This window comes from Maniola jurtina, chromosome 23, assembly GCF_905333055.1.
Source record: "Maniola jurtina chromosome 23, ilManJurt1.1, whole genome shotgun sequence".
NCBI classification, from domain to species: Eukaryota; Metazoa; Arthropoda; class Insecta; order Lepidoptera; family Nymphalidae; genus Maniola; species Maniola jurtina.
Window position 1 is genome coordinate 6,991,626 of NC_060051.1, and position 20,972 is coordinate 7,012,597.

At 36.9% G+C, this 20,972-nt stretch overlaps 1 protein-coding gene and 1 long non-coding RNA gene across 3 annotated transcripts in view; one reads left to right on the forward strand and one right to left on the reverse strand.

Moving 5' to 3' along the window:
* The first annotated feature begins 6,007 nt into the window (after positions 1–6,007).
* Positions 6,008–10,054, forward strand: LOC123877412. The gene is made up of 3 exons (XR_006798578.1): positions 6,008–6,651; positions 6,697–6,841; positions 6,886–10,054. It is a non-coding gene; the product is annotated as an uncharacterized LOC123877412 (long non-coding RNA).
* A 435-nt stretch (positions 10,055–10,489) lies between these two features.
* Positions 10,490–20,972, reverse strand: part of LOC123877401 (solute carrier family 41 member 1-like) — a 55,274-nt gene continuing 44,791 nt past the window's right edge. For both annotated transcript variants that reach the window (XM_045924162.1, XM_045924163.1), the window contains 9 exons: positions 20,741–20,845; positions 19,538–19,604; positions 15,793–15,905; positions 14,909–15,053; positions 13,981–14,127; positions 13,462–13,609; positions 13,012–13,217; positions 12,241–12,389; positions 10,490–12,063 (listed from right to left, as the gene is read on the reverse strand). In XM_045924162.1, the coding sequence (XP_045780118.1) occupies positions 11,875–12,063; positions 12,241–12,389; positions 13,012–13,217; positions 13,462–13,609; positions 13,981–14,127; positions 14,909–15,053; positions 15,793–15,905; positions 19,538–19,604; positions 20,741–20,845 (1,269 nt within the window). In that variant the 3' untranslated portion in view covers positions 10,490–11,874. The remainder of the gene's footprint in view (positions 12,064–12,240; positions 12,390–13,011; positions 13,218–13,461; positions 13,610–13,980; positions 14,128–14,908; positions 15,054–15,792; positions 15,906–19,537; positions 19,605–20,740; positions 20,846–20,972) is intronic.

The window sequence follows — 20,972 nt, forward strand, 5'->3', positions numbered from 1 at the left end:
ACATCAGGCTTCGCAGATCCATCCGCGGAGCCTGCGGACCCTACATCTGGGCCTCATACCTTCCTGAAACAAACACATCCACTAGCACTCATAACCCAGTTGCAGCGAAGTGTAGTATCTCGAGAAACGGGTGTGACCACATCATTCCGACCAAGCCTGAGGGACTTCGCATCTGTGGCCTCTTATCTTCCTGAAACAATGATATTCAGATGGCTATGGAAGCCCAGAATCTTGAGAAACTAAGTTTAACCGCCGCAATCTGGCACCAAAGCCTACAGATCCTAAATCCAGAGCACCAGATCCTCTTCAGCACGAATCAATTCAATCAGCTCAATACTTGGCTATCCAAGGCCTGTTAGGCTTTACACCTCGGGAAAAGCTGAGATTTCTCATAAAGCTATAAAACCTAGGACTTCTACATATATTAGGTACCCCCAAGCATGCTGTATTATAGGAATACTGGAAGAAGTGAGACCGCAACCTGAAACCTACAGATCTTATGTTTAGGATATCCATTCTTTGAGTACTAATTTTAGCTACTTCAGAAGTTTCAGGATACAACCCAATAATATATCTATTGTGATAGACAATTTATATCAATACTAGCTGGTGCCCGCGACTTCGTCCATGTGGATTTAGCTTTTTAAAAAATCCCGTGAAAACACCAGCGCAACATCTGTGTCAGCGATATCATTAAAGACATCCTTATTTTTTCTGGCTATAATAATATTATACCTATCTATATACTTACCTATATACTTACCTAGCTAACTTTAATCTATATTTAAAAAGAAAAACTGACTGACTGACACATCAACATAGAGCTCAAACAGCTATATTTAGAACCTAGAGATTTTAAATGTAGACCCCCAGTTAGAAAGGATTTTTAAAAATTTCGCAGGGTTATAAACTATTCACGCAGGCGACGTTGCGAGAAAAAGCTAGTCTTAGGTGTATTTGAGGTCATTCCAATAGACGTACTCGTTCGCTCTACAAACATGATTTCAAGTGGCATGAATAGGGGCGGGCTTCACCCCCACCCCCCTTGTTTAGCGATGTACTTGTGTCGTATTGGCGCCTTGTATATCAGACTTCAATCCGATAAAGACTATAAATAATCAAACCATAATCTATATAGTTCGCACAAAATCTACAAAATCTTCTCACGCGCCATTTTAACTCTGGGTCAAATGTCATGTCAAAAGTACGGTTCACCCATATAATAAGGACTAAAGTCTAAAGTCGCACTTTTAACAGGGCTCTTTCCGTCACTTACTCCATACAATCGTAGCCCTAATTTCATTTGAATATTAAGCAACCAAAGTAGTTTGCAGACATGTTCCAGAAACTAATATCTGTGTAACTCGCTCCATACAAACGTGAACTACGTTTGTATGGAGCGAGTGACGGAGAGACCCCTCTTAAAATGATGTTTGACACAAAAAGTTAAATGGGGCGTGAGAAGGTATTTTTTACGCATACTACTGTATGATTTTTTTTAAACCGGTTTAGTATGAATCCGGTTAAGAGTTCCGTACACACTATGTATCTACTTTTTATTTTGAAATTCTACTATCGTTCCGCTAGGCATTGTAAAGGCACATGAGTAAAGATCTATCTCTGCGGTCAAGCTTTGCATCCGTACGTAGTTGAAATTCCACGGCACGTACGAAGCGATTTGCCTCCTCGTTTCTAATTCGAATCGCTAGTAGGATATACAGGGTGGTCAAAAAGTCGTGGATCAAACGAAATAGGGAGATAGAGGAGGTCATTTCCAGCAAAAAATATTTCTACAGCATGGCCTTATTTAAATTGCCCTAAGAGTTATGAATATTTTTGAGATTTTTAACAAAATACCAGATTCTCTTACAATTAGACTAATTTAAAAAAAATGAGATAAAAGATAATAAAACAAACGATGCTGTGTCATTACTAGATAATGTATCAGCACTACAAACCTTCTATTGAGGCTCTGCGTGCCAAATTACAAGAGCAATTAATTTTTTTCCAAAACTTTTAAAGCGTTACCAAAAATTTAATGTCACTTTAAAAGCGCACTGTGGAAAAAAAATGTACTACGGAAAAGTGACCCTGTATCAGAAAAACTTGCTGATTTAATGCCAATTTAAATGAGGTATAACACATTACTCTTTGTTTCGTAATTCTGGTATTATAATTGTTTTTTCATATCAAGGTGCAAATTTCAGTAGATTTGTTTAATTCAAAATAATTTTGAAGATTATCATGCTGCTAGTTAAACTGCTAGTTTTTTGTACGTTGGAATGCTAGAAACACCACTGTGCTTGTCACACTTAAAATTTGTGAAAAGAATAGAAACTCTTCACTACCACCTCGTGCCAGAACCACCCAGAACTACCCAGAACGCCCGTCTTGCAAGTAGTTCATCTTTTCTAGGAAACAAAAGGATAAAGAAACTATGCCTCTCGTTCACACTAATCATCATTTCTATTTGCATTGTTGGAATAAGGAAGGATGTGAAAGAGAGGCATAGTTTTTAATCCTTTTGTTTCCTAGAAAAGAGGGCGTTCTGGGTAGTTCTGGCACGTGGTAGTAGTGAACAGTTTCTGTTCTTTTCACAAATTTTAAGTGTGACAAGCACAGTGATGTTTCTAGCATTCCAACGTACAAAAAACTAGCAGTTTAACTAGCAGCATGATAATCTTCAAAATTATTTTGAATTAAACTAATCTACTGAAATTTGCACCTTGATATGAAAAAACAATTATAATACCAGAATTACGAAACAAAGAGTAATGTGTTATACTTCATTTAAATTGGCATTAAATCAGCAAGTTTTTCTGATACAGGGTCACTTTTCCGTAGTACATTTTTTTTTCACAGTGCGCTTTTAAAGTGACATTAAATTTTTGGTAACGCTTTAAAAGTTTTGGAAAAAAATTAATTGCTCTTGTAATTTGGCACCCAAAGCCTCAATAGAAGGTTTGTAGTGCTGATACATTATCTAGTAATGACACAGCATCGTTTGTTTTATTATTTTTTATATCATTTTTTTTTAATTAGTCTAATTGTAAGAGAATCTGGTATTTTGTTAAAAATCTCAAAAATATTCATAACTCTTAGGGCAATTTAAATAAGGCCATGCTGTAGAAATATTTTTTGCTGGAAATGTCCTCCTCTATCTTCCTATTGCGTTTGATGCACGACTTTTTGACCACCCTGTCGTAAATACGTACGCCCGCCATAAAAACCTTGCCAGTTTGTAAGGATCTGTTGTAAGAGATATAAAGAATGTAACCAGAATGCTAGCAAAAACGAAGACCGGTGCTACTGATAAGATACCATAAAAAAACTACGATTTTTTTTAAATTCTGTATTTTTAAAAGTTTACAATAAAACATCTGACTGACGCTAGAGGTCAACGAACGATTCATAAATAAGTAGGTCATTCGAAGTCAATGCTGCGTCGTAGGTGGTGCATTGATCCGAGTTTTGAACGCTATACAATGCGGGTTTCAATATTAAATCACAACTATAAGATAAAATAATTGGTTATTGGCATTGGATTGTGTTAAGGTAGTATAATAAATAATAACGCTAAGTTCTTGCTAACGTTCTGATTACACCCTATATGTGTATATTATGTTTCGATTCCTATTTTCGTTCGCTCGTTTACTGTCTGAAAATATACTTAAAGACTGAACTTGGCAGGTCACCAGATTCCCTAGGGTTTGACCTCAGGATGGGGGTGAAAATGTATATTAGTTTGCGTTCCTTATGTACGACTCACTATCGAAATTCGGCAAATATTCGGACTTATTTCACATTCACAATCAAAAGTCAAATGGATTATTCAAAATAGGTAATATTGTACACTTTTTGATAGTCACTTGTTTGATTTACTAAGATAATGATGTAATGGTCACAATTAATAAACGCGCACAAATCTGAGAAGAGCCCACAACGTTTAAAAAACTTTATCACCCGAAACAATATCACTAGAACAATCTAGAATAACAATCTAGTATTACATGTAGACTACTGGACTATGAAAAAAAATTGAAAAAATTAGATTGAATTAGAAAAATACAATTAGACTATCCTCTGAACAAACGTTAGTGCGATTCAGGCTTCATGGCGAATGATTGAAGTTACCTGTGGTGCCATCTATTAAGATTGTAGTGAATGGCTTTCCGTATTTGGATCAAATCGCGTGATTATGTGTGTGATTCTTTCGTTTGAATGTGAGAAGCGTCATCTAGTGTCAACATGTTGCGGTCGCCACAACTCAACAAAGAAAATGCGACTCTTAAGGTGAGGCCAAAAAAGCGTAATTTTGTGAGTTGTCAGTCGCGTAATTTCGACCGCGTAATATCTGCTGCATTCGGTTTCATACAAAAGTCCAGTTCGTGCCACACAGCAACGCAAAATGAGCTGTGCGCCGTGTGGCATGAACTGGACTTTTGTATGAAACTGAATGCAGCAGAAATTACGCAACCGAAATTACGCGACTTACAACTCAAAAAATTACGTCCGTTTGGCCTCACCCTTAGATTTAAGGTAAAGCGTACGCTTGACCGAAATTGGCCTAACGTGCTCTACGATACGAAGCACGCACAAAGCACGAAAAGACCAAATTCGGGCATACAAAAAAGCAGCACACTAATACAGGACTATCTCACACATTTTTTTTTCTCAGAAAACCAGTAAGGTCTGGCGGTCCCTGTTATGGATCCCATAACAGGGACCGCCAGACCTTACTGGTTTTCTGAGAATTTGCAGTAAGGCTTGTTGTTTTGATTCGATTATTTTAATGTTTTATTGTGAAGTAAAATCATGAGAAGATAAATCTCTGTTTGTTGATTCGATATTTCTGTTTTCTTACATCTTTGTTAAAAACATAACCTATTTGTAAATAAATCATGTATTTTGGCTAAATAATTGTTTTCTTTTTAATAAAATCCGCTTCTGGTTCCTAAAACTATATTATAAAGAATTATAAAAAATATTATAAAGAAGTTTCAAGAAACAACCGTCGTCAGCCCAGTTGGCGCTACCGAGCCAGACAAACGCTCGGTGGGACGCGCCCTTTGGTACGGTCGAGCCCCTTGATCATTGAAAGCCACCCCTAGTCGTGCCTGCACACCGCTCCCGTTCAAATCCATTGAAAACATTTAAACAAAATATATCCAGGACGGCACAAATCACAATATGGCGAACACGATTTCCCTTTCTTAGTTTGGACTGGTTATACGTTTTCATTTTACGTATAGATGGGTATTTAAATAAAAACAAACATGTAACTTTCAATTGTTTTTATTAAAATAAAAATCGCCTAGTTAAAAAATACCAATACATTTTAATAGTTAATTAATGGATAAGGAATAATTAAAAATACTGTCTTTTCTGGGTATAACAATAATTGCTCATGTCCCAAACATGTCTCTAAAGCTGAGTCCACACCATTAAAAATAAGCCTAATTCGTAATGATATTTATTATCCTCCGTACGAACTGTGAACGTCTGTAGAGAATGATTCAAACTTTAAAGGACAATGGGCATAATGGTCTTCAGAAATATATTTTTTAAATTCTATATGAAATGAAATCAGTCATACCCAACCTTAAATCTTATTTAGAAAAAGCAACGGACTTCAAAATGTCGTTTAGCAATAATTATTTTTAAGATATTATGGTTAAAACTACTCAAAACAGTCTAAATTATGTTTAAGTCCTTCCTTAGAACTAAGTCAGAATATGCCACTGACACGTACCCTGCACCCGCACCCTGCATTTCACACCCTGCGCCTTGCACACAATAGTCAATACCGGTACATAATATGTTCACAATCAAATGAACTATATTGTGATGTCAAGACTCATGAATGTCATGTCATGATGACCAATAAAAAAGATAGAGAATTACATATTATGTTCGTAATAACTATTGTCCATAAATATATTAAATATCGATAGAAATCGGTTTTGCAAGTGGCCGTAAAGGACCATTTTGCCCATTGTTCTTAGAGGCAAAAAAATATTTGTGCCGCTACAGCATTCAACACACGACACAAATTGTTGTTGATGTGGACACAACTTTTACGACATAAAATAAAGCACCGTGCATATACGTCGAATTGAGCAAAAGTTTTTGCACAGTTAATGCTCCCGTATATTTACGGCAGTAGACTGCATTATTGCACATGATTTTAATTATTCATAGTTGCATACTTATTAATAAGTGCTAAAGATAACATTTTTGTTCAGTAACATGTACAATTACATTAATTAAATTTTGCTGGTTAGCAAACTTCGCACATTATTTCCGAAATACACAGACCAACAAAACTAAATAACTTGTACAAAATAAACATTTATTTAGATTCCTACAGCAGCTGGTTACTAATAATATACAACTTTTGCATATTGCATACATTAAATGTGCAAACATTTATCCTCGATAAAAAAAATTACACGGTCTTTTTTAGAAAAAATGTCAGCGGCGATTAATTGGCCTACGTACTACATAACAATCAACTATATACATATGTATTAAAATCTCAATTGTATCACATCATTCATTCAAATAGGTACCTTAAACTAACTTGCAATAAGGGTCACTTTCAAGTTTGTGACATATTTGGTTTTGAACACTAACCACGATAATCGAAACGTCAAAACGTACCAAGGAAGGAAAGGAAGGAAGAAAGGAAGGAAGGTATCAAGGAACGAAAAAATATGCATGTATTTACAAATTTCAAAAATAATTTAATACATATATTGTTGATAGAATAAAAAAAAATTAAAGTGTTATTAATTCATTGAAGATTTTTTTAAAACGTGCAGACAAAAAAATTGTAAAAGTAAGAAATTATTTCATAATTTCATTTTTTTTTTTATAGTTTAGTAATTATTTATGGGTAGTAATGCAGCATGGGGTAGCCACAAAGATATTTTCATTAAAAAAAATGTAACACTGCACCTCGGTTTTTTCTAAATAGCATCAAAATCAGTTCAGCTATTTATCAATGTCTTTTTCAATTGATTGAAGCTACTTATGTACAGCATTTTTACCGACAAATAAATCATTTGTAGTTTCAACAAATTTCATTTCCATAGAGTCACCATTTATATTATTTTTGGGAGGTAGTTAGCATAAAAAATATATTTTATTTTTAATAATGCGTAAGAGATCACGTAATCACAGTATGAAAATTGAACATAGTAGCTACATTCGATCATAGACTCATTAAAATAATAAAGACAAAATGAAAGAAAGCATTTAGAAGCGTCTTTACCATGACTCACTAAATGAGTAAAAGGTGAGGAAGTTGGGAAGAGCGTCTAACGTCATCAATTAGCAAAAAAAAAATTTTTAGGACACAAACACCAAACATAATTTTTATGAAAAAATATGTAAATATAAATAGCAGTCTATGCTGATGCGTCACTCTTTGATGGGTAATAATATTAGATGGTATGAATGGCGTTGTTGTATCGTTGTTGTACATTATGTGAAAGTTAGTAAAAATAAGTTATACTGTTTAACACGGTTTGATTTGTAACGAAAACGTTAAACTATTTAAGATGGTTTCGTCTCCATTAAGTAATATGAACCAACATTTCCTATTAACACGATTGATAGATAACGTTTTTGAGCTTTAAATTTACCTTGTATGTAGCTAAAACATACAAAAATGGCGGTTAAAATTTTTTCTTGTACAGATTCCATTTAATTTAAAGGTATTTGCAAATATCTACAATTTATAAAATGCCATCATAGGTCCTATTCCCTTTTTAAGTAAATATTTGTACCGAATAAGCTACAATGTAAAACTTTTATACTGTAACATACGTCCAAGTAATTCACGTAAAATTCAAGTACCACCATTCAGACGACTATGCGAACTAATTTTTTTTTAATGATTATTTAATAAATTATCTTTAGATATCTTAATACTATAAATTGCTTTATTGTACTCATTTGTCTAAGGTAACAACTAAAATTACGGCTAACTAAACTATCACGGCCTATGGGATAATGTTTTAGTTTTAATTAAAGAGATTTATACATCCATCTCTTTCTATTAAGAGTGATTTGGTATGTAATTAATATAGCTAATTACAGAGCACACATTCCATCTATGAAATTATTTTAAATACTATAAACAGTACAGAAACATTATTTATTTATGCCTAATTTTGCATCAGAGGTTTGTCATATTAATCAAGCAAGCTTTAACGCATGGCGAAAAAGGCGTGTCAGATGCTACTAGAATGCCATATAATCGCAGCTTTTTAACTATTGTATTCGTTCACAAAATTTTGTTTGCATGACTGTAAAGCACTTTCCTGAAAGGCACATGAAAGTCGTCACGTGTAAAGGCACATTGATGACCATTGATATATCTCCAAAATTCACTTCAATATAATATGAGACAAAAAACCAAGAAATTGACTGACTCACAATCCACTGATACAAAATTAGCAACGATCGCTAAGAGATTGATGTTTGGACAACCGCTACTTAACTACTTGTAGATCATGAACAAGTACATGAATAATAATATAATTATTAATATGATCTTACATTGTGCAAATACATATAAAAATGGATTCCCGTCCAGAATGTACAAACCAAAACTACCCTGGACTCTATTCCAAACTTTCCATTAAAAACGCTCATAAACGGGCTACTTTACGGCAATTTTTAGATGTGGATAATACAGCAACTTTTTTTGTTTCTCCTATATTTTCTGCAACACTTACAAGATTCAATTTGTAGCCCGTTTACGAACCACAAGATCTGCTTTTTCAAATTTCTTAAAAAATAAATAGACGCCACAATATCAAATGCAGTTTATGCTCATTAATATTTAGAATTCCAATCTCTAGCAATCATTAAATAGACTGTAATTAATCTAGCGTTACAACATTATTTTAATATGATAAGTTTAAATTAAATTGAAACAAGAAACGCGCGAACGAAGGCGAAGCGAGCAAGAGCTCGTTGATGATCGGCGAATGACAGTAAGTGTGACACCGTATGACGGTGCCTTTATTAAAAACTAGGTGATACCCGCGACTTCATCAGTTGATTTAAGTTTTCCTTTTTAATCCAAAATAAAAAGTATTCCATGTTCCTTTCTAAAATGTAAGCTATCAGTGTGCCAAACCTCAAGATTAGTTCAATGGTTTCAAGCCATGAAAAGGTAGGTAGGTACTCGAGAGACAAACACATTTAAATTAATACAAGTTTATGCCTGCGACTTCGCACGCGTGGTTTTAGGTTTTTAAAAATCCTGAGGGAACTCTTTGATTTTCTGGGATAAAAAGTAGCCCTTGTCAAAAAATACGTCGATCCGTTGCTCCGTTGTGACGTGATTGAGGGACAAACCAATAAACAAACACACTGTTGCATTTAAAATATCATCAGTGGTGGGTGGTAATTGTATGTACTTCTGCTGCTTATAAACCCTTAATGTGGATATAAAATTGCATAAATTATAATCGCTAGATTAATTAAGTCGAAACACGTACCTAGCTACTAATTGATCGATCAATGACCGTAATTTCAGCACCACTCTCTTAACTTTTTTACTTAGATCTGTTACAAAATTCATTGTGAGTTATAGCAAGCATATTTTAAAAAAATGTACCTAATCTTTGTCAAGCTTCGTAAAAAATATACAGAGTTAAAAGGAATAAAACTAACGAACCAAACAAACGTAAAATATCACGTTTTGAATAGTGTTTAACTTTTTACGTCATTTTTCGTAAAAAAAATTAAAATTGCGCTAATTGTTTTAATTTCGGCCGTTTAATTTAAGTATTTGGCCACCTTTATTGTCATTCGCGAAAAGATGTTAAGTTTAAAAAAATATAATTGCAATTAATCACATATCTTTTGGAAAATATATCACAGATGGAACCGCCAAGCGGGTCACTTCTAAAAATCGCGCCAAACTTTATGAACAATCTGAAATTTTAACTAATTTATAGTGCAATGAACAGTCGTGCAATATGCAGCTTTATTCAGACCGATCATAATGAGTGGTGTGACTTAATCATTATGATAATACTCACAAAAAATTGTTATACACGTACAATAATGATTCAGCGTCATTTTACATCTCGCTGTAAGCCAGAAGATTGGCACTAAGTTTATTTAAGTATCTTTAACCAAGTGTCAAACATTGCGGGGATTAGGGCTGCCTAACCATACCATTTACTAGAAAAAATTGAGAAAAAAGCCGAGTAGATTTTTTAAATTCAGACTAGTTTCAAAGCTATTTTGTTAAAAACTCAAAACCAAATTTAATAATTTTTGGTTTTGAATTTTGATTATATCGAAATAAAACCAAATTTTAGAAAGTACTTTAAGTTACGAGATTTACCTACAAAAGGAAAACTAAGAAAATCTCGGCAGCCCTAATAAAGACACTTGTTTTTAAAGTTATTCCATTAAAAACGATAAAAAATCGCTGCGCAAAACGCGCTAAATCTATCCATTTGCGAGCATTACGACTTCATTCCATTCAAAACAACGCGAATACAAAAATAAATGGATGGCATTCGGTTAGCAAAATACATTTTGGCATCGCGCGATAGCCATACGCAAATATTGGTTATATCTAAGGGCAGATCCAACCTGCCCACGCACACGAACCGAGCACACAACACGCATGATAGACGGAAACGTTTAAGTGCGGAAACCAGCCCAGAGTGAGGAAAGAAGTCAACACGCATGATAAGAACATAATGTGAACGTGTCCACGAGTGGTTTCCGAGCGGTTCGCGTACAAGTCGCGTTCAAAGAGTACAAAGGAGATATTATACGCGTTTACGATATGCACCTGAGAGACAATAATGGGTCCATATATTTGGTGCGCGTTGTGTGCACAGTTCGTGAGCGTGCGCAGATGTGGATGTACCTTAAGGGCCGGCGAGGAAGTGCGACGATTTTGTTGCACGTGGCGGTCAAAAGTCAGTATCAGTTTTTTCACATTTGCCAATAAATAGGTAATGGGTAAAAAGCGCTTTGGTTGAATATGGCTGAGGGTGTGTCTGCGTATAGGTACCTACTGTTCTTCCATAAGGCGTGGAAAACGAAAATTGACTGACAGATTAATCGCGCGGCAGAATACACTCCCGCCGTTGCGCATCATCATGTACATACAAATAGATCGATAAATCACATGCGCAGATTCACGATCAGAGTTCTTTTTTGGGGCACAAGGCAAACAGAATTATGTCAACGACGCCAGCGATGATGAACAGCAGGCGGAGCTGATGTAGTGCCACCTCCCCTTTAACCTCAACTACTCCCTTCACACTTCGTGTTGCTGTCCTTGGCATACGCAGTTTACTTCACGCAAATCTGCTCATAAGTAAGGATACTAAACAAACACCTTTTACATTTACAGGTGTCACCGACAGTCCTCTGTGCAGGGCCTGCATGGGGGTAGATGAAACACCGACAGACATGCTGCTACAGTGCACGGGTGTGGCGGAACAACGCGAACAATACTTAAGATCCCCAGCCAGAAGTCGGCGATCTGGGCGGTCTACTCGGCTTCTGAAGCGAGCTTGGATGGCTGGAGTGAAGACTTCGGCGGGGAGAGGCTATACACGCACAACAGACGGAAACCTTTAAGTGCGGGAGCCTGCCTAAGAAGAAGAAAGAAAAGAGTGAGAACTCCAGACGGAATTCACACTACTCAAGCATATTCCGATAATTCGCGTTAATTTTGACAGTTATTTACGAGTTAAACAGACTTTTGTACACCAAGTATTTCGCCGACTCCTACGCCGGCCGAATTGAATGTAGCATTTTTATAGTGCGTCAAAAAATTCCACAAGCTTCCTTTGGGTTTTCAGCCACATTCTAAGCACCCTATTTTGGCACGTTGTTGCCGTACTCCATACCGAAGAGGGACAGGATTAGGAACGCTAGACCGAGGAATACTGAGCCGAGGAGATCGCCGAGTGACGTCAGGTAGGGGATGGCCGCGTTGTCCGGGTCCTTCTTCTTCTTCCACATGAAATGGATCAGGATGTACGCCAGGTATAATAGCACCATAACCTGAAAGGAAGAGATGTGTTTCAAAACAAGTAATTTAAAAAAGTTAAAAAAAAACTGCGGTTTGCCCTGCATCTTTTTCAGCCCGCATATTAAAGCTTATAAAATCCGCCATTATAATTTTTTAATAATTTAATGTACGTATTTAAAATTCACTATGAAAAAGTAACAAAATCTCACCTGCACAAGAGAGCACGCGACGTAAGTGATGCCAAACGCGACTTGGATAGTAACCAAACCCTGGAAGATGAAGTCAGCCACAAACATGAACACGATCTGCCCGCACAGCGCCAGGATCAGCAGCATTCGCGCCACCTTCGCTGCCGTTGCTGGAAGGAGACGGGGCTTTGTTAGAAGATGCTATACCTACTCAATATTTATTTTACTAGATAGGTCGATAAAAACCATACAAAACATAAAAAGAAAAATGAAAAACAATATACATAGACTGGAATACTTTGTGGCGATCTTCACATGCAAACACTAGATGGCGCTACTCGAATTCATACGAGTTCTACAGCTCCATAACACACTGCGACAAAATACCTTACAATTACAATGGACAAACAAGATGTCGCCATAGGTCTTCATTCTCTCCATACATCCTGAATCACGCTAACGAAGTCTCTGCCCATCATTATGTAGGTATCTCCAAGATACAACGATCGGACCAGCGAGGTCCCATACATTATTGGCAGGAATATTTTTTAGGCAAGAACTTGGTATAGCGCTAGTACCTATACAGAAGTAACTTACTTCCATAGAACAGCGTCTACGACCATTCAATTAGAATGGTGTTCTCGGGTAGTTCCCCAGGAATTGCCGTCTGATATAAGTGTGTTGCCAGCCGTGAGGACTGTACGCAGACCAGGTTACCCCCGATGCTGTTTACTATGGACTGGAATACTTTGTAGTCCAGGAACTTCGCTAATATACAGATGTGTCACTTACTTCCATAGAATAGCGTCTTCCACGGCCACTCGATGAGCCTTGTGTTCTCAGGCAGTTCCCCGGGAATCGCCGTTTGATGCAGATGTGTTGCCAGCCGCGAGGATTGCACGCAGACCAGGTTGCCACCGATGCCGTTCACTATGGGCTGGAATACTTCATAGCCTGGGAACTGGTCTACCGCTTGATCTAGGACTATGCCCCCGACACTGGAAATCAGATAAACTTAATTAGACGGTGTGAATTCTGACTGCAGAATTGCAGTTTGGATGTATTAACTGTCACCCCAATTCCAAGAACACTAACTCAAGACGACTCCAGTATGTGTTTTACGTGTTCCTCCCTTTTCCCCTCCGACATGGTGACCGGAAATTGTCTAGGTAGGTTGTAGTATGAATGGCTATTTTGCCTCCAGTATCCAGAACGAGTCAAGCTAAGGCAAAGAATGCTTACCCGCTGATGAAGAGTGCAGAAATCACTGGCGTCCAGCCGGTCGTGAGCACCGTCTTGGTGTACTTGTTCCTCCACACGATGAACACCCAGATCGGCAGCAGGCTGTAGTACACGCACAGCAGGGCGATCGGCTGCCACAGCGATATTTCTGTCGAGTTCATATAAACAATATCAACTTGGAGCACACCAAGCCTGAACTTTCGCCGGCCGTGTCGGATTGCCGTCCCATTGAACTATGTCGTACGGCTCTACAAGGTATTGGATAATGTCCGTACTCCGTAACATCCCGGCAAGCTAAGGTTAGAACCGGTATCAAAAAAAAATATTGAGCTTGTTGAGTTATACCCGTGGGAGATACGAGGACTTACAGAATTTGTTTAAAATTCCAATGGAACAGCCCTGTAAACAACCGTTTCCTCCACCCTTGCTTTTCCTTCCTTTTATTTCGTTCTGGTTTTTAAAACTACCCAGTTTAGTATACTTATGTCATACTGATTTATCGAGAAAACGTTTACTTACGGATCTGCTCAAACATGTACTGTGCGGTGACTGCGAGAACCGAGTTGCTGACGATGTCGCCAATGGAGGCAGCGAGAGGCGTAGCCACGTTGTCCGGGTTTACTTTGAACTTCTGTGACCCGAATATCACCATAACCATCACGAAATCTACAAAGAGTTTCAAAACTTATAAGAATAAAGGCAGAAGACAGAAATTATTGAAAACTAGCTAACGCCCGCGAAATCGTCCGCGAGGATTTATTATAGGTTTTCAAAACCCCGTAGAAGTTCTTTGATTTTCCGGAATAAAAAGTAGCTTATGTGATAATCCTGGGTTTAATTAATAAACCCTGGATTTCAAATCTATCTTCACTCCGAATTTCAGCCAATCCGTTTAGTAGTTTTTGCGTGAAAGAGTAACAGACATACACACATACAATACACACAAACTTTCACATAATATGCTATTAGTGTAATGTGATGTTTTTAAACCATTTTCTCAATTTACGACAATTAAGTATACTTAATATGTCGGTCCTTCCATATAGGTATGCTGAGGGATGTGAGTCGAGTCAGAAATATTAACTTTCAAGGGAAGCACGAAGCTTCCCTTGAAAGTGTAGCCTTAAGGCCTCATTCGCACGAGAGCTTTTTTTAACGTCCGTTAAAAAAGCGTTCAAATAGAACAAATGCATTCCCAAGTATCTGTTCATACGTCAACGCTTTTTTAACGCTCACTTTGTATTTTCAGCGCAACGCCGGGTTGTAACGCAACGCTTTTTTAACGCTCGTGCGTATTAGGGCTAAACAAGAGAATAGTAAAGGTAGGCTTGTCTATTTTGAAATGAAGCACCCCACTACATAATTTTGTGCAGTAGTGATGTGTAAATTGCGTTGGTGGGGCGCGTCACTTCAAAATAGACAAGTTATACTGACTACTGAAAGTTACCTAACACAAAGCAAGTGGTCGTCGCGGTGAACACAGCTGAGGCGATGAGCAGCAGCACGTAGCTCCCGTTGAAAGCTCTGTCGGCGATGGTGTTCACTGTCACCGCGAATATCGCCACCACTGTCGCAGCCACTATTGCTTGTACCTACAAAATATACGGGTTTCATTATACTACAGATTGATTATATGACTTATTTTCTAATTTTCTCTCATTTATTTATTATTCTTATATTACCTTATTTTTAAAAAATGTTTACAAAAATTAAATAGCAAAAATAAAATAACAAAATAACAGAAACAACAAAAAATCGGAACAAAACAGAAACAAAAGAAGCAACGGATCTTCAAAAACCTACATCCACGCGGACGAAGTCGCGGGCATCCTCTAGTTAAAAATATGGTAAAATGGGTCCCATTAGCAGGGGGGTGGGTTGGACCCAAGCCACCAGTGGTCAGGGCTCCATATGACATGACTTAGTTATTATTGTTGTTTTATGGTATGACATTAAGTTAGACATATTAGTAGGTAGGTATAGGAAAATATAGTTTCAAAGAATCCTCACGGGGGAATTTCAATAGTCTGGACTTATTCCTCGTCTTCATTATAACGGTAAGTATGTGTGAATTGTCAATTTTCTGGGTCTAAGGATTTGGGCTAGGAGTTGATAAGCAGAATTTTTCTTTTGTATATATTTGGATATTTTTATATATTAAAAAAAAAGAGAAGAGGACGACCAAAGAAAAGGTGAAAAGGGATAGATGTTTCGTTGATGGATGACAGAAGAGAGTGGAAGAGGAAGACATGTTGTGCCGACCCCATGTAGCATGGTAGTCTGGAAGAAGAAGATATATTTAAATAGGAAATACAATCAGTTAAGATTTACCTGAACTAATGATATGTTTCCGACCACCATGGATATGACTTCTCGCGACGACGTCATGTTCCCCAGGTTCGCTTGCGTCGACAGCCGGGATGCAAGGCACATGTCCAAATTACCTGCAACCAAAAATAATACCATGAGATATAATAATATAAATCCAGCTAGGAAGGTCCAATTTCGAAAAAGAATTAGCCGCCGAATCCAACTCGGCTGGCCGGCGGCGAAACTTCAAGATGTCTTCTTCCCCAAAATTCGTCAGTGCCTGAAGACCAAAGCTTATTGCCAGTAATGACATATCGATCCGAGAATTATGGACCTCATAAGAAAACTCAAGAGTCACTCAGTGAGCGATGGAGAGAGATATGCTTGGAGTTTCTCTACGTGATCAAATGAGGAGATCCGTAGGAGAACCAGAGTAGCCGACATAGCTAAACGAAGCTGAAGTGGCAGTGGGCCACATAGTTCGAAAAAACGATAGACAAAGGGGTTCCACGGTGCTCCAAATCCTGCATTGGAATGTAACTTCCACATTGATTTCTTGCAGAATGACTGCTGCAAGTTCTTTTTTTATTTGGACCAGAAAGTAGAAAAAAGAATAACAATAAAGAGAAAAAGAAAGAAAAAGTCTATCTATTACTAATGGACACTTTGCTTAGCGAATTAATGTTTCATTGTTTGTATATTTTCTTTGTGAAAGATATAGATTACTTCCACGAGTTAAAACGATCCACTTGTAAAAAGGTGTGTCACAATCCACGATAAAGAGCTTTGTTTTGGTTAAAAACTTAAAATACCCCATTGAAGTGGGTAAATATAAATAAATAGTCATAGATTACGAAACATACATTGCTATCATGCACAGATAACAAGAGATATAAACTCAAGAATAACAGTAAACAGAACGCAATAAATAAATCTGGGCAAGTGCGTGCCAGAACACTAGGGCTCCGTAGTCCGTAGCCATGATAGTTGCTAAAAAACTGTCTAGGAAACCTAATAATCCTACCTAATAACCCAGGAATAAATAATACTTAAATACCTATTTCACTAGATATTACTCGAGATGGTAAACCAAAATCCTTTTTATCTGACTGCGGTAAAGCCCAAAAGGAGGGTTGTGTAGATATGTATGTATGTCTGCTCGTAACTACTCCACCGATTTTGAAAAATGAAACATCATTAAATTTGTCTTGATAGAGGAAGTAGGTAAAATCAGACAGACAGATAGTAAGGACAGACGCACAAACAGACAGACGGACTGGACGAAACTATAATGGCTACTTGTTTTACAATGGACGGAACTCTAAAAATGTAACAAAGGAAAGAACAGTTGCAAGCACTAGAATTTATGGGCCAATGCCACGGAATAAAGAGATAGCGAAATAAAATGCACATACAAAAACACTTATCAAAAAATTTCTTCAATTTGATTCAACTCGTTTATCAGACAGATCGAATAGATTTATAAATTACTAGCTGATGCCCTGCCCGCGACTTCGTTCGAGAGGATTTAGATTTTGTAAATCCCGTGGAAACTCTTTGATTTTCCGGGATAAAAAGTAGCTTATGTGCTAATCCAGAGTATAATCTATCTTCATTCTAAATTTCAGCCCAATCCGTCCAGTAGTTTTTGCGTGAAGGAGTAACAAACATACACACACACACGCACACGCACACGCACACGCACACACACACACACACACACACACACACACACACACACACACACACACACACACACACACACATACAAACTTTCGCCTTTATAATATTAGTGTGAAGTGTGACTAGCTGATGCCCGCAACTTCGTTCGTGAGGATTTAGATTTTGTAAATCCAGTGGAAACTCTTTGATTTTCCGGGATAAAAAGTCGCCTATGTCACTCTCTCCGGGTCTTCAACTATACCCATGCAAAAGATCACATCCGCGTCGATCCGTTGTTCGCTGCGCTGTGATTCAAGGACAAAACAACATTTCAAACACACTTTCGTATTAAAGTACAATATGGCCTATGGGTAAGTACTAGTGATTAGGAACTAGCTAATATCCGGTTTAACGAAGGAAAACATCGTGAGTGAAAACAAAGTGTGTGAAGCCTACCAATTCCCACTTGCCTAGCGTGGTGGACTTTGGCCAAGCCCTTCTCTTTCGCGCGATGGATTAATGATGTTGTTGATGATGATTGATGATGATATACCTATAATATCTGGCATGCATAGCAATTAGCAATGCGATTCGCACGCAACCTGTCAAAAAACTTCCCACAAGTCCCAACAAAAACTGTACAAAGTTTTAACTTATCCGCGCGAACAATTATGCAACGAACAGTGGGACAAACATTGTTTTTTTTTTTTAATATAATAAAATACCTAAGTATTGTTTGGCTTCTAAGAAAGCATCAAGCACTTGAAAAAGTGTGTCGAATACTTAGCAACATTGTAGATAGGTATACATCAGATATTGTGGAAAACATTTATTTTATCTACGATTGTCGATTAACTGATAATATGGAGTTTCTTCCACATGAGTGTTCTTCCCCCAAAGGAGTGGTTTAATTTAAGCAATAGAGACACCCAATTTATTATACTTACCTACTTACAATAACAAGAACTAAAACTACTTACTAAATAATATTGGTGTCGATTCTGATATCTTTCTTTGAACTAAATCTAGAAAAGTCAAAAGTCAAAGTCAAAAGTCAAATCATTTATTCTTGTGGGTACTTTTGTACTTTTTCTGATTGTCAATTGCTTAATTTGCAATAAAATGATGTAGAGTAGGTATTTGTACCTTTTTCTTTTTAATATTGCTAAAAAAGGACATTAATTACAAAATTAATTTGTAATTAACAACTTTAAGTAGTACAACCTAAGTACTCTACTGGCACCTAAAGTCACGAGGTTTGACAGTTTTAAATCTTGTCTGTCCTTTTCTTATTACATTGGTAAGAAAAAGATGGGAATTCTTAAAAGTTTAGTTGCCATCAGAATCAGTTCGTCCAGTAGATATATTTTATCGAACTAGATTGTATGTAAGCTAACTCTGTTGTACCAAATTTCATTAAAATCGGACCGTGAAAAGCTAGCAGACAGACAGACAGACACACTTTCGCATTCATAGTATTAGTATAGATGTATGGAAGTATGGATTAACTATCACAACTAATAAATCAACTATCACATCGATTACGTACCTATACTAAGAAGTAAAACTACAATAATTACAAGCTTCTAGACAATGCAACAATCATTCTATACAATTTTATTGTACTTACCTACTTAATAGACATTACAACTGCTTTTTACCAGCGACCGTGCAATTGTGGATAATTTTACGATGTCTTTTAAGTCATGTATTAAATGTCTCCAGTCTTAATTGACAGTATAGCGAATTGCTACTGCAACAGTAGGTAGTACATGTACAGACTAGTTAGATACATTGTTTTTATCATAAGTCAAAACCTGTGATAGAGTGGGTACTTTACTAATTAATCTGTATCTAACTGTTGAGAAAAGATAAACAACAAGTGTAAATTAAAAATTTATAACACCCCCGACAAGGTTACAGTAACTAGAAAAGAGCTGATAAGTTTCAAACGGTTGAGCCGATTTTCTTGGATTATAGCTAAGAACAGTCTCGATCAAGCCACCTTTCAAACAAAAAATTAAAATTACAGTGAGATACACAGATATACACGTTAAACTTATAACACCTCTCTTTTTGGGTCGGGGGTTAAAATGGTTCTTACCTTTTAACCCAGATAGAGATGGCACCAGGACGAATATGGCATTCACTTTCAGGAACACTTCCCAATTCTGAAACAAGACAGACCGTCACATTAATGTGTTAGGCTCTTTACGCACTGCGGCTGATATTCCAAAACCAATTGTAGGTAAATACTTAGTATAATTTCGCACGTAAAAACCAAGCAAATCGAGAATCGCTTGGTGGCACGGCTTTTCTGGTAACTAGTCATGGCCGAAGCCTCCCACCAGACCCAAATAAATATCTGAACAGTAAGTGATAAGTTGATAGTCATCACGAAAAAAATACGCGCGAATGGCTTCATATAGGTACCTACCTAATTTTCAAATATAATTTTTGCAGAAGAAACGTGCAATTTTATCAATTCAATTATAATCTCAGTTCACATCTAAGACAGATAAAAATATTATTTGATTTTAGATTTTTATCACACTTAGGTAGGGAGGTATTTCATTTTGCCGAAGTCAAGAGATTTTATTGATAAAAGCTGGACTTTGTTATTATTGTGAAGATTACAACTTTGTAGATTGTATCAAAAGTGTAGGTATTTAAAATATCTTATGAGTCAATCAAACTGATTCGCTAAGGTATGCCTTAAAGTACTTTAAATAGGTACTTAACTTTTTTATTTTATTTATTCATTTATTAAAGTACTAGAGTATGCCCGCGACTTCGTCCGCGTGGATTTAGGTTTTTAAAGATCCCGTGGGAACTGTTTGATTTTCCGGGATAAAAAGTCACCTATGTCATCACGCGACAAACAGAAGCCATACCAGATAGATAAATATTTAAAGATAGGTATAATATACAGATTTTCATAGATTATAGGTTGTCTATTACAATCAGAGATTACAATCTCAGATAGACAAAACAAATCAATAATATTATTATTGTAAGTTATTAAAGTAATTCTTTATTGTCATTGATAACGACGCTTTGTCTTGACGACACAAATGATAGAAATTGATAATGAAGTGATAGTGAATGACAGCAAAAAAAATTTCATTTGCATTTTGGCTGCTAGTTTAAAGAAAGAAAGAAAGACGGACAGACGGGCAGACAGACCGACAGACAGACAAACAGACAGAGACAACAAAGTGATCCTACAAGGGTTCCGTTTTTCCTTTTGAGGTACGGAACCCTAAAAAACAGGATAAGAAAGCAAAGAAAGAAAAGGAATACCAACCCTGATACTGCCGAGGACGAGACCGGCGCCGATGGTTCCGCAGCCGGCGATGAAGAACGGGACGGCCACCTGCATCAGCGTGTTCCACCATCTTTCTTCCTTCTTCTGCAACACCAAACATGAAACAATGTAATATCCATGTACAGTGGCGTGCACAGGGTCTATAGCTAGGGTAGGCATTTTTTTTTTTTTTTTTTGAAATTGAATGAGCATTGAACTATTTCAATCAGGG